General features: G+C 35.8%; 2 protein-coding genes across 2 annotated transcripts; one reads left to right on the top strand and one right to left on the bottom strand.

Moving 5' to 3' along the window:
• Window positions 1-3,771: 3,771 nt before the first annotated feature.
• LOC150083699 (uncharacterized) lies at window positions 3,772-7,881 on the top strand. The gene is made up of 6 exons (XM_090377440.1): window positions 3,772-4,021; window positions 4,936-5,021; window positions 5,139-5,300; window positions 5,834-5,991; window positions 7,069-7,225; window positions 7,501-7,881. The coding sequence occupies exons 1-6, from the start codon at window positions 3,942-3,944 to the stop codon at window positions 7,563-7,565; spliced, it is 708 nt and encodes a 235-aa protein (XP_090233566.1). The 5' UTR covers window positions 3,772-3,941; the 3' UTR covers window positions 7,566-7,881.
• Window positions 7,882-8,061: 180 nt separating this feature from the next.
• LOC150083698 (uncharacterized) lies at window positions 8,062-9,363 on the bottom strand. Its single transcript, XM_090378573.1, has 2 exons — window positions 9,312-9,363; window positions 8,062-8,403 (listed from the first exon to the last, which is right to left on the bottom strand). Exons 1-2 carry the CDS (start codon window positions 9,327-9,329, stop codon window positions 8,062-8,064), a joined length of 360 nt encoding a protein of 119 aa, XP_090234699.1. The 5' UTR covers window positions 9,330-9,363.
• Between the last annotated feature and the right edge of the window lie 5,136 nt (window positions 9,364-14,499).

The raw sequence follows: 14,499 nt of genomic DNA, 5'->3' as shown, positions 1-14,499 counted from the left end.
AGTTGATGACTGGACATCGTAGGGAGACCTTGTCCAGCTCTTCATGTAATGGTGGCCGAGTGGTTAAAGCGCCAAACCCTGTCCAGATGGTGTTAAGATGGTTAAAAGTTGATATAATCATATGGATGTTTGTGGTCGAACATTTAAAAGTCGAAGTTAACTACTGTTGTTTTGACAATGGTTCTTGTCTCCTGCAACTGCTTCCATAGTGCCGAGAAGATACTGAGTGACACATTAAGCCAACGTAACACCTCCTGGTGGGCTTGCTTCATGACGTCCATCTGGCCGCCATCTCAAAAGAATCATCTAAACGAGCATGACTTGCAATCGTGAGTACTAGAGATGTGGAGGTCCTACAGAGCCTTTGACCATCTTCCTCTTCCCGATGGGAGAGGAAGATGGTCAAAGGTGGAGCTAGACTTGTAAACTGTTCAACAGAATCATGTAGTACGTGAACTCCTCGTGCAGGTTTTTCTCTATCGAAAATTAAAACGATGGAAAAGATTTCTAAATTGTGGAATCACCGGAGAAAAATCGGTTAATGCAGGATACAAATTTCATTTTTAACACAAAAAGCAGATTAAAAAACAAAAACGTGCGTTTATTTTAAACAGATTGGAACGGGTTCGGCATAAATCCAAGAAGCGTTTTTAACATTTCCAAAGCACGAAACACGTGACTGTGATGAGTAACCGAACATGTTGTGACAAGTTGAGATTCGTTTCCGTCATTTTAAGTTTCAGGTCCCCGAACGTTTTCATCACACCTCCTCTGTAGTGAACAATAACATCACGCTAATTAGCATTATGAGATACACAATTTATATTTTTATCGGGAACGAGCTGTTGAACCCTCGCGGATAGCGCAGTGGATATCGTCGCTGATCGCTATGAGGCTGACCGTGTGGAAGAGACCGGGTTCGATTTATTACATCGTCGATTAAGAATCTAATTACGTGATTGTTTTAATTGACTCATTATGAGCGGGGCCCGTGTTCCCCTAGTGGTGTAAACTTTTTAAATTCTTACTTAAAACTTATTTAATTATATCTTAATGAATTAAAACTCCATTAAATTTATTTAAATTTTAATTTATAAATTAATTAACGCTATATCGGTTACTATAATTTACGTTATATGAGTTTATTAATTGCATTTATTAGTAAGTAACAGAAGGGTAAAGAAATGGGTCGAATTCGGAATAATGAAAACAGAAAGAATCGGCTTTCTTCTGTTCGTTCTATCGTAAGCATTATCGACTTACCCGTACAAAAGCATCCAAGGAATATGCAGCCTATTTTAATATCTCTTTGTCATTTCATTTCTTCCTACTATCTTCATTTCTGTTCTGTTTTGCCAGAATCTCTCTCTCTCTTTATCTTTTTCTCATTCTATCTAATTCTCTTTCTGTCTCTCCCTCACTCACTCTCTTTCTCTTTATCCTTTCCTCTGTCTATCAGTCTCCCTTTCTTTTTAAACTTTCATCTCTCTCTTTCTTTCTTTACTCACTTTGACTTCTCTGGCTTTCTGTTTCTAACCCTTTTTCTATCTTTCGACCCCTTGCTTTTTTTTCTCTGTCTGTCTCTTTTTCTATTCCATCCATTCTCGCCCTGACTTTCTGTCTCTTTCTAATCCTAGACCTCTCTCTCTCTCTCTCTCTCTTTTCATTTGTTCCTTTCTCTCTCTCTCTCTCTCTCTCTCTCTCTCTCTCTCTCTCTCTCTCTCTCTCTCTCTCTCTCTCACACACACACACTCTCTTTCAACTGTCTGTCTTTTTCTTTTTAATCATTTTTCTCTCTTTCATCCCTTTTCATTCATTCTCTCTCTATCATCCCCTTTCTTTTTCTCCGCCTCTCTTTCTCTCTGTCATTCTATTCCTTCCATTCCTATCCCTTGATCTGTCTGTTTTTCTCTCTTTATCTCTCTGTCTTTCTCTCTCTCTTTATCTCTCTGTCTTTCTCTCTCTCTTTATCTCTCTGTCTTTCTCTCTCTATGCTGTCTCTCTAACTCTTTCTCTTTGTATGTCTGTCGCTCTCTCTCTCTCTCTTTCTATCCCTTTCTCCTTTTCTCTATCTCCCTTTCTCTTTTTTCTCTCTCTTTCAACCCCTTTCTTTTTCTCTCTCTTTCTATCCCTCTCTCTCTGTTTGTTTCTCACTCTCTCCCTTCTCTGTTTTCTTCTTTCTAATCCTTTTTCTCTCTTTCCTCCCCTTTCATTCTCTCTCTTTCAATCCCTTTCTTTTTCTCTGTCTTTCTCTCTCTTTCCATCCCTTGATCTGTCTTTTTCTCTCTCTCTGTCTCTGTGTGTGTGTGTCTCTCTCTCTTTCTACCCCTTCCTCCTTTTCTCTTTCTCCCTTTCTTCCATTCTCTCCCTGTCTTTCCCTCTCTTTCCATCCCTTGATCTCTCTTCCTCCCTTTCTGTCTTCCTCTCTTTCTGCCCCTTGATCTCTCTGTCTCTCTCTCTCTCTCTATCTCTCTGTCTGTCTGTCTCTCTCTCTCTAACCCTTTCTCTTTGTGTGTCTTTCTATCCCATTCTCTTTCTGTCTGTCTTTCTCTATCCATTTTCCACCAGTTGGTGCTCATTCTATCTCTCTCTTTATATCCGTTTCGTCTTTCGATTTCGTATCTTTAAAAAATAACCTTTCCTTTTTCGGCCGTCTGCAATTTACGGACGAGTACGGAAACGCAAACGGAGCTCGTGAAAATGACGGCATCAATGAGTCGCAGGTATACAAAGGAGTGTCAGGAAACTGCCCAATGACAGCATCCTGGTACTTTAACAGCGTTGCCGTAAATAATGCTTTCATCACACCTGCAACAGCTGTTCGGAAACTGCCATTATTCTTCGAAAAACGTTAAAATATATCCGAAAACCTCCCCCCCTGGTGGAGCAAGGTCACGTAATTTACTGTGCATTTGAATAGCTCACCATAAATCAGAACACAACAATCCTCCTCTACACAACAATTAATAGACTTTAGGTATGGTGAGATTACGCATTAGGCGCTGTTATATCGGCTACCATATAAGATTGGACACTGTTACAACTTTAGTCGAAGTTCCATAAATATCATGATTTTCACTATTAATTCATCTGACGTCTGACATTCTGACGTCTCTACAAATAAATAATTTCGGAATGAACCCCCAGGCCTCAAGACCGGAAATGGCGCAATTTCATCCGGAAGTAAGGTAGACGTCTTAATACTCACAAGATACGATCAACCTCGACGCATTCTAAAGAAGTGTTTAGAATACAAGTTCCACGCTGAACCCCTAGGTGGCATTGTTAGCAAGGCCACATCCCCATTTCTACCTTCTATATCAGCGATCTTCAAAAGTAGGTTTAATTCATCTTTTGTTATTTTATCTGCTCACGTCACAAGCGCCATCTACCAACCAGTTTGCTCTTTTCTTTTGTTTTCTTTTTTTAGACAAATCTGTAAATACTTTTTCATATAAATTTTATGCGCTATTGACTATCAATACGCTTTCATCAACAGACGTTAAGGGCCGGCCACTAATCATAGCCATAATAAATTAATTACGAGCCATAATAAAAGTCTGCTTCGTGAATCGTGATTATTAAAAAATATTTTATGCACTTCCGGCAAAAAGAACGTCAGACAAAGCCTCGTGACTTTTTTTTTCTTCGATAATTCGTTCCCTCCCAACAAACGAATTCTTATCTTGCATTCAAAGTAGATGACGCAACGCCACCTTCCGGTTGATGAGTGTAGATTGTGTGTCCATATACCCTTTCGCGAACAGTGCCACCAATTCTCGTGAAGCAGGCGTCAGCAGTGAGCCGTTTCCCCACACCAACCTTTGTTTGGGTACCTATAAAGCGTGCTACGTACACGCTCTCGGGTACCGTGTTAGGGCCAAACGACAGCGCCGATATTTGTTTATATTGGCAGAAGAAAAAACTTCCCTCCCTCAAGTATGTTGCAGGTTATAGGTAATGTTTGTATCCTCCTCTGTGTCTTGGCCACATCTGGCTTTACCTACGTCTTGTTTGAAGAGTAAGTAAATTGTTGATTTTTAAAAGCCAGAATTTTAATTATTTGAAAACGCAGACGATATGAAATTGACAACCACAACTGCGCAACCGTGCACTGGTAAACAATCTGAACGCTCAATTTAATTGTTGTAATCAACCGAAGAAGAAAACAATTCTTAAGAAGAATGAAATGCCACAATGTAGAATTGTCATAGCAACCTGCGGTTGCTATGACAACTTTATATTCGATTCTTGTTAGATTTCAGTAATTTCGATTTACAACCATATAACAATTAAGTGAAACTTTTCTGCTTATATAGTTTTTCCGGTTGTCATAGTAACGAATGTTTAATTGTTTTAAAACGCAGACGACCAGAAATTGACAACCACCATTGCGCAACCGTGAGTTCGTGCACTGACTGGCAACAATCTTAATGCTCAATTTAATTGTTGTAATCAACCGAAGAAGAAAACAATTCTTAAGAAGAATGAAATGCCACAATGTAAAGTTGTCATAGCAACCTGCGGTTGCTATGACAACTTTACATTTGATTCTTTTTTGATTTGTTTATCTTACAACTATGTAGGACTTAATGAAACTTTCTTGCTTATACAGTTGTTTTTGTTTATGCAATGGCAATTTCAGGTTGTCATGGCAATGAATGTTTAAGTTGTCATAATAACTGCAGACATAAGCAATTATACGTTTAAACTTCAGGAATAATATTGACATCAGTGTTAAATATTAGAGCATTTATAGATATAATAAATTTATATTTTCCAAATTAATTTAATATTCTTTAATAACAATAATTTGTAAAGTAATATATTTTTAATAAATTACTTAAATTAGTAATAATTTCGACAGTTAAATAAAGAGTTTTTTAATTAAAAAAAAACTAACTTTATTTTAGAAAAATAATTTTGATTTTACAGCCCTAGGGAGCAACTGCTGCATCCAAGAACCTTCTATTTGTCAGCTACACAAGAGGATGAAGTAATTAGCAGGGTTCTTTGTGAAGGTAATGTGTTTTAAATCGTCAATATGCAAATTTAGTATGTTTCTTGTTTATATATATATATCGATATATTACTGTTCATGGCTGGTTATATCTGCTGACGTCATTGTTCTTTTCCAGGCTATGAATGTCCACAGTTTAAAATCTTAAACGACTACTCCAATTATATCCAGTTGAGAAAATACAAAGAAGCAACTTTCTTGGTTTCAAAAAACCGCAAATCATGTGACTTTCGCGGGACTTTGGAAGGGGCCTTGAATCTCTTGCAAGAATATAGAAATGGTAAGAAAAATAAAATATTCGACAATCAAAGCCAAGAAATCAAATCATATACATAAATTTAAGATAAGTTAAATAATCTAAATTTTAAAAGAAGAAATTGTTTAAATTTAAATTTTAATTTTATATAATTTTAATTAATAGTTAATTTAAATTTGTGTGGTTAATTTAAATTTGTTTGTTAACAGAATTATAAATCGATTTTTAAAATATAATTAATGTAATTTATAATCCGTTTGGAAAAAAACATGTATAAAGTTATGTATTTAATAACATATTAAATATTTATTATACAATACATTTATATTAGATTTTATATTTCGCTTATATTTTATTTAATATATATTATATTAAATATATTTAATTATTTTTATTAACAGAATATAAAATTATTATTTTTATGTACGTTTATAGGCTTTTTGTTTAAAGATAGAAACACCTTTAAGAATTATTACAACAATAATTCTGTTTATATAATTTAAAGCAATAATACCGTTTTCGATTATTATTTTCTAAATTTATCAATTTTATTCTAGGTTCTAATGAGCGGGAGAAAATTTTTCCTCCTTCTACACCACTGTTAATCCGTGTTGACCATCATGCTGCCAATACTTTTAATCCTTGGTGTAGAATGAACTTGACTGTGGGCATGTATATACCTCACTACTGGGGGATTCCACCAGATCCTTTAGAGGTAATATCTCTTACTGCTGATTTTAAAAATGAAATTATTAAATATCGATATTAAATAAATGAATATTAAAGAAATTAAAATAAATCGATATTAAATAAATGAATAGTAAACAAATTAAAATAAATCGATATTAAATAGAATGAATATTAAGCAAATTAAAATAAATCGATATTAAATGGAATTAATATTAAACAAATTAAAATAAATCGACATTAAATAAATTAAATTGCTGTGATATTGATGGTTATAGTTATATTTTAATAAGTTAATATTTATAATACGTTGAAGAGATTCGATAAATGAAATTTAATCTAAAAAGAAATTAAAATTATTGGTAATAATATTGTATATTTGATTTTCGATTTATTTTTAACTTTATTAATTTAATTTAAGCATATATTTTAAGATTATAATTAATAATAAGCATTTTTGTTTAAAATGTAATTATAATTAATATAACATAATACATTAAATATTATAACAGAATTATAAATCGATTTTTAAAATAAAATTAATGTAATTTATAATCATTATTATAAACGTTATTAAACTAATAATTTCATTCAATTTCAGAAATAACTAAATAAAATGGATAATTAATTTTTTAATTATTAAATATAGTACAGTAACGCATTTATAAAGTTGATTTATATTTAGTTCAAGGGAATGCAGACTTTTCAGATGAAGCTAAAATTTTTTTCAGTTATGAAGCGAACAATTTGTGTTCTCGTTCTTTCCATCTCAGAAACTAAATCGAAACCTGTTTACACCCTTTATTTTCCTCGAAGACTTTATTTTCCTCGAAGACTCCCTTTGGCTTTTCTTTCCCTGTTTACCATAAATCAGATCTGTAAATATTTATGAGGCAAATACGAGGAAACAGGATTTCCCCAATTTTATTACACCACGTGGTCGGAATGTTATTAGTGCTGCCATCTGGTGACGGTAATATTAACTATTTTTGTAGAACACATTTGGCTGCAAAAATATCAAAAAAAAATAATAAATAATAATACAGAAGTAAAAATGTGTGTACAACACTAGGATTACATATTTGTTGTACAAACTTTCTTTCAGCCCTCTTTGAAGTTTGATTCGATACCAGATGATTTCCGAGCATATGTCCACACCTTCAGCGGGCCATTACCAGACACGTTGTTGAAGGAAGTTGGGGTTTTCCAGAGCAACTTGGAAGAATTGCAGCTTTGCTATAAGTTAGAGCGCTTTTACATTGGTAAGTATTTCTAAACTTAGCATCATATGTACTATGTTACCAAAAGTATTGGGATATTCAGAGAAAAGACCGCAACTATATAACGCCCTATAGTATTTATCCATGGAACAGTTTAAATAAAATGTGATTATTCATTAATGTTCCCAATTTTTTGGTAACGTATATAATTAAAAGCGCTCTAAACAGTTTTGGACAATTTGAAATATTACTTTGCTTATATTTAATTTGAACTCGAATAGACATAAATATAATATGGATATTTAACTTTCTTTCAGCCATGTACACCTTCCCAGGATACAAAGGAGATTCAAGAGATGAAATCTGGTTGGAAAGATGTTGAGCTACAGACACCGAGGCACTTATAATGTGTAGTTTTAGCAACTTCTTTGTTTATTCTAGATCTTCTTAAAATAAGTTCTGTCTTCCATCAGAAAATATCACCAATAGAAGATCTACTCTGGAGAAATGCATCAATACTTACCAGGAATTCTATGCTTGATGGAACCAAATCTTCACTGGTTTCTTTGTGAAAGGTATGGTAGCCGGGATTAGCTCTCTGTCCTTAACACGCTGGACTCTGTATAGTTTTGAAGATCCAGTTAATGGACTTTATCATTTGGAATCTATGGTAAATAAAGACTATAGTTTTTAAATCACTGATGTTTGAGTGGTTACTGGTTTGATCCTTGTTATTCTTTAGAAAAATATTATCCCCAAAACGAAATCTTTGCACCCCTTAAGAGATTGTAGACACATCAAATTATAAATATTTATTGAAGCAAATATAAAATTAACATTGAAATCACTTTATAGTTGGACAGAATTCATCCAGTTTTTCAATGGTGGTGGTGATGATGATGTCCACTTACTGGGAAGTCTGCGTACCAACCAAAGGCGCCATGTTTTCCAGAATAAGCCCCCATATCAAGATGTCCATCAGTGTCGTGTCCGTGGCCTGAAGCAGATCGCTCCAATTCTTTCTCTTTGCCTTTATCTTCTTTGGATGCTGCATGATCTTTATCTTCGGATGCTGCATGATCTTTATCTTCGGATGCTGCGTAATCTTCATCTTCTTCGCTCTCATCGTAATATTCTTCCACGCTTTCTTCACTTTTGACTTTTTGTTGAGGAGCAGCATACGCAGATAATACCAGGGCCACCATTAGAGTAGCCAGACACTATAAATTGGGGGAAAAAGGGGAAATAGAGAAAACTTGACTTTCCAATATCAACAATAATATCATTTAAAGCTAATAAAGATCACTTGGATCTATATTACTAAGAGAAAGTGTGAACCTCTTTAGAAGAGGATTGTTTCAACATACGAGCTCGTAAATTCCAAGGTATCTAAAGCCACAAGACGTCCATATATATATATATATCTTATGTGCCTATATTCTATGGCTGGTTTCTTGTTTTACTGGATAAAAAATCCGAAAAAATTTGGTGTCTCTAAAGGTGTTCTTAACGACACAGATTTCTGGGTATTTTGGCATCTCAAACGTATGCCTCAATTGTGTTATTATTGCAAGGACATTCTGCGTGGTATTACATAACTGTAGGAAATATACTGGTGTCAAAAAGTTAGGTTGAGCCAAAAAAGATTCCATGAAATCTTTTATGGTTCAATTATATTGAATTTAACAAGAAATACGCCGCTATTTTCACAAATTATAGATCACAATTACCATAATAACTAAACACTGAAGAGCTAATTTTAAATAATTCAGGAATCAATGGGAATATGATCATCCCATTCGTAGAACACCAATAATGAGCTCTCGAAGCTGACGAAAAGATCTAGTTGAAATAAGCCCTCATAAAACCAGTGAATCCAACACACCATTCTTGAAAGATTATCAACCCCCACCCTAAAGTATCCCACATATACTCAATACCATTTAGTTTCTCAGGGCTTCCAGTTCATCATCATACTTCACGATGGTTGTCCAGTCCTTTGATTTTAGAAGGATTCTCTCTGTCTTTCCATGAATGAAGTTGATGGAAAGATAGAGAGCAATGTTTCTATAAGTTCGTTAAACCGCAAATAAAGAAGTAGACGGTTATCAGAAACGAGGATACTTACCCACAACCTCATCTCCATAACGCGTACGTCTACCAACTCTGAAGACACTGTCACATATAATTTAATTTAACAACATTCTCCTATGGGCAGTTGTGATAGGCTGAGTGACATGGTTCTAGAAGGTCCCGGTGGCATAAATACTCAACCAGGCTTAACTATTAGTTCTCTCTAACGCCTCCAGACGACTCTGGAGTCGCAAAAATAACCAGGAACTAATATAGAACAGAGCATGCACGAAAAACTTCCACTGGTCCATTACGGTTTTGTACCTTGTGGTGACACGTGTGATAGAGGAGGCCAGGTTGACGATAATTACTTGGCACACTGCCCTTTCGAAGGAGCGATATCCGTACATTGGTCATTAAAGGCTCCGTCCCTGTAATTTCTCTCTAATTTCATTAAACCGATTTCTTTTTCTACTTCCATAACCTGTCTGTGACTTCTCTCCACCTGCTCGTTTCCCTTTGAACGTCTTGACCTTTGTTTTTTTAGGTAGTAATCAATGAAAATCAGCTCTCCGTGCTTGGTATACGCTTCCGGGATAATTATTAACATCCGGTACGTATTTTGTAGCATTCAGCTATATCAAGACGCCTCTCAAGGCTTGTACAAAGTAGAGCAAGACGTTGGTGACGCTTAAAAGCGAAAAGAGGAAATTATAAACGCATTATCAAATGCGCAGTAAGAGTGTAAAAGAAATCTTTCACAACAGAAAAATCTTCAGCGCAAAATACTGTGATAAACAGAAATTAAATGAGGTATCCTTATGTATTTCTGTAAACCAAAACCGATTAAAAGAGAAAATCATCCTTAATCTCTAGAAATACTGAGAAAATTATAGATTTTTTGACTGAATTTATAGAAAGACAATGATTCTAATATATTGGGAGGGAATGTACGAACCTTCATCAGGTATTTACAACTTTGTTTACCATTATTAATTATTAGAGTCTTGTGTCTACAAAAAGAGAAGAAAAAAGCGGAATGAACTTTTTTTAATACAGTGCATAGCGATGCAACAGGATCTTAGTTACGTATTAGTGTTTAAATTAGTAAATTAATACGATTATTTCGATATATAAATAAAAAAATAAACGAGATTTAAGTTTCTATGAAATATATTTGTGAATATTTTCAAACGTTGATAATAGATGGCAGCACTTTGACATCAGTTCGATTATTGCTGGGATTACATCACATCTGTGAAAAACAGTTGTTAAAATTAAACCATTCTACTCTTGGTCACGATAATTACATAAACAGGTTATGATAATATATTCTGTCTCTGAAGAGAGGATTCTGAATGGTTGTTTCAAGCAAACTCAAGAAAAAAATAATAAATAATAAATAACTTCTAATTTCTAAGAAAAGAGAAAAACCTTGAGAGCAATCTGATTATGCGGTTACTTTAATTCCCCATTAAGTGATGCGGTCTGATTATTTCACTGCAGAAAACAGAAAACAGGGGAAGAGGGGGGGGAGGAGAAGAAATTGCACACGTGCGGTTGATAGAAGAGAAACAGACAGAAATGGAACGAAAAATAATTCCACGATGGATAAACAGAGAAAGAGAGAGCAAAATAGATAGAAAGAGAGAGAATATGAAGGCGAAGAGAGAAAGAGAAGAGACAGAAAAGTAGATGGAGAAAGACAGAAAAAGCTAGCAGGGGAGGGAAATAGGAAAAAGAGATAAAATAGGGAGACAAAAATGTAGATAGAAACGGAAAGAGACTGAGAGACAGAGTAAAACCGAGAAATTGGGATAAAGAGCAAAAAAATGAGGAAAGAGAAAGAACGGAAGAGAGAAAAAGAGAATGTGACATATATAAAAGCGAAAAGAGAGAAAAATAAACGTAGAGAGGGGAATAGAAAGAAGAGAGAGAGAGAGAGAGGGAAGAGGTAGAAAACAGAGAAAAGAAAAAAAGGCAGAAGAAGAAAAAACGAAAGATGAAGTGATAAAGATAAGACACAGAGAAATACAGAGAGAAAGAGAAAAAGCTATCAGAGAAGAGGTAAAAATAGGGCGTCAACGATAGGCAGAGATTGAAACAGATTGAGAGACAGAGACAGAGAAATTGGAGAAAAAGAACAAAAAAGAGGAGATAAGGACAGAGAGAAGAAAAAGGAAGGATAACGAAAGCAAGAGAGAGAGAGAAGAGAAAGTGAAGGAAAGAGGTAAAAAAGCAAGAAGAGAAAAAAGAGAGAAAAAGCGAAAAGAAAAAGAAAGAGAGAGAACAGAGAAAGAGAAAAAGTGAGGGAAGAGAGAAAGGAAGAGGTAGAAAAGAAAATCATTTGGTAGCAGATGAATGTCATCAACCGGAGCAATATCATCACTTTGCTTATTGGAGGTTTGAAGCGGTGGAACCCATGACTAGACTCACAGCAGAGCTTCGGCAACCCCTATCTCTTCCATCATGCAGTATGACTGATGTCTTTTGGGGGTTCAGATTGACATCCTGGCGAGACTCAATCTTCCTTACATTGCGAGGGTACAACTCTAAAACAGTGTTCACAGGCCGGCCGCTTGTTAGTACACCGGACCGAACCTATTTGTAACTCTCTAGGAGGAAATATTACCAATATGTAATATCTCCTATCAAACAACTCTTCTAAGTACATGGTCGAAGTGAGTGGTCCTTTAGGCACCCCAGATCACAACTTGGTGATTGTCTCTTCTCCAATGGAACCTTTATCTCATGGTTATTCCTAACCTCGTATTGTTTGGCATTACAAGAATGCAAAATGGGATGGCCTGCGAGACTTCTTTTCTTCTTTTCCTTGGTCTGATTACTGTTTCAAAACTTCTGATGTCAACGTTTGCTCAGATCGTGTCAGTGAAATAATTCTTGCAGGAATGGAATCCTTTATCCCACACTCCATTTTAAAATCTCGTCCTTTATCTAAACCTTGGTTTTCCAATAAATGTGCTAAGGCTGTTCAAGAGAAGAATGTTGCATATGGTAATTGGCTTGTTTCTAATTCTCCAGTTTCGTTTTCTGCCTACACCAAAGCTCGCAACAATTGTAAAGCAGTTATTAATCAGTCCAAACTAGAGTTTGAACAGGCTAAGAGTAGAAAACTTGCTTCTTGACCTAATGGTAGCCGAGCATTCTAGTCTCTTGCCAAAGCTATTGGCCGCAACTTGTGCCCATCTGTAAATATTTATGAGACAAATACAGGGGCCTATGTGAAAGCCAGATGGTTCTGTTGCCACTTCAGCCAAAGATAAAGTTGACTTCCTAGCATCCTAGTTTTCCTGCAACTTGTGTATTGATGATCCTGGTAAACCACCACCTCCCATTCCCATTACACTTCTTTCATTGCCTCCTGTGGTCTTCCATCTAAAGGATTCTGGACAATGTTAATGTTAAGAAAGCTCCAGAACCCGACGGCATTTCTCCACTTGTTTTCAAAACCAGTACTCCTGAACTTACTCCTATTCTTTGCCGCCTGTTTTCACTTTCTTATTCCAAAGGTGTTTTTCCTTCTGCTTGGAAATTGGCTCATATCCAGCCAGTTCCTAAAAAGGGTGACAAATCTCTCCCATCCAATTATCGTCCCATTGCAATTACTTCTACTCTTTCTAAAGTAATGGAGAAATCAATTAACCGCCAACTCTTAAACTACCTAGAAACCTTCCGTCTGATCAACGATCGCCAGTATGGATTAAGTCAGTGTCGATCCACTGGTGATATTCTGGCTTATGTTACCCATTTATGGACTAATTCAATGGAAAGGTTCGGTGAAACACAAGTAGTTGCTCTTGACATCTCAAAGGCTTTCGATCGTGTTTGGCATAAAGGTCTTCTAAACAAGCTTCCATCTTATGGTTTGCCAACTGTTTTTAGTAATTGGTTATCCAGTTTTCTCTCTGATCGCTCACTGAGGGTGATGGTTGATGGCTCTCTGTCTTCTAACATCTCCACTAATGCCGGTGTTCCCTAAGGTTCGGTTCTTTCCCCCACTCTTTTCCTCTTGTATATCAATGACCTTCTTCCATTGACTGGAAATCCTATCCATAGTTTTGATGATGATAGCACATTGCATTCCACTTTCCATTTTGAGAAATCTTGTCCTGCTCAATCAGCTTGAATTTCTCGAAAATCTGCTACCAATTCCTTAAATGCGGATCTTCAGGTAATTCTCCAGTGGGGCAAAGACAACTTAGTTGATTTCAACCCTTCTAAACTCAGTTTTGTCTTATATCTCGCAAAAAAGGATTCTTCTGCTCATCTTTGGTGACACTCCAATTTCTCGGCAAGATGATATATATCTCTTTTGGGGATTACCCTGACTTATAATCTCTCTTGGCACAAGCACGTTACAAATATTGCTTCCTCTGCATCTAAAAAACTTGGTTTTCTCTTTCGCTCTCGGCATTACTTTTCTTCCAAACAGCTGCTCACTCTGTATAAATCGCAAATCCGCCCTGCCATGGAATATTGTTCCCACATCTGGGGTGGTGCCCCCAACACCTCTCTCAGGCTTCTTGATTCCATTCAGAAGAGGGCAGTTAGGTTATTTAATAATTCATCTCTAACAGAGTCTGTCCACTCGCGTTCTCATAGACGCACTGTTTCTGCTGCATGCCTTTTCTACAGATACTTCCATGGGCACTGTTCTTCTGAATTGGCTTCTATAATTTCCTCTCTCTCTTTCAAAACAGTCCGAACACGTGCCGCCACCAACCAACATCCATTTACTGTCCAACTTCAAACCCACAGAACCAACTTTTCATCTTCCTCCTTTATTCATTCAACTGCCGTTTTCTGGAACAACCTTCCTTCATACGTATTTCCTGAAAATTACAATCTACAGAAGTTCAAGTCCAATATCAACAAATATCTTCTTTCGTCTTCTCAACCTCCAACCCAAGCACGGTACTAAGTACTATACGTTCTAATACCTCTCGTGTTTGGGGTTTCATAAAAAAATTGAAAACAGATAGAGAAACAGACAGACAAAACAAAAAAAAAAAAAAACTGAGAAAGAAAGAAAAAGAGAGAATGAGAAAATTAAATGTGAAGGAAGAAAGAGAAAATAGAGAAATCCGAGAGCGAGAAAAGAGAAGAGGTAGTAGGGAAAAGAAAAAGAGAAGCAAAAACAGAAAAGAAAAGAATAAGATTGAGAGACAGGGAAAATCGGAGAAATTAGAAAGAAAGGGCAAAGAGGAGGAGCTAAGGACAGA

This window comes from Mastigoproctus giganteus, chromosome 7 (genome assembly GCF_048544385.1).
Source record: "Mastigoproctus giganteus isolate SK-2022 chromosome 7, ASM4854438v1, whole genome shotgun sequence".
Classification (NCBI taxonomy): Eukaryota; Metazoa; Arthropoda; class Arachnida; order Uropygi; family Thelyphonidae; genus Mastigoproctus; species Mastigoproctus giganteus.
The sequence above is the reverse complement of the archived record's forward strand: the minus strand, read 5'-3'. Positions and strand labels throughout refer to the sequence as shown.

Excerpts from the sequence above, each read along its gene's own strand:
- LOC150083699 (XM_090377440.1), top strand. The coding sequence starts at position 3,942 with ATGTTGCAGGTTATAGGTAATGTTTGTATCCTCCTCTGTGTCTTGGCC. Across the intron at positions 5,301-5,833 it reads CTTGCAAGAATATAGAAATG|GTTCTAATGAGCGGGAGAAA; the intron begins GTAAGAAAAATA and ends ATTTTATTCTAG. Across the intron at positions 7,226-7,500 it reads GTTAGAGCGCTTTTACATTG|CCATGTACACCTTCCCAGGA; the intron begins GTAAGTATTTCT and ends ACTTTCTTTCAG.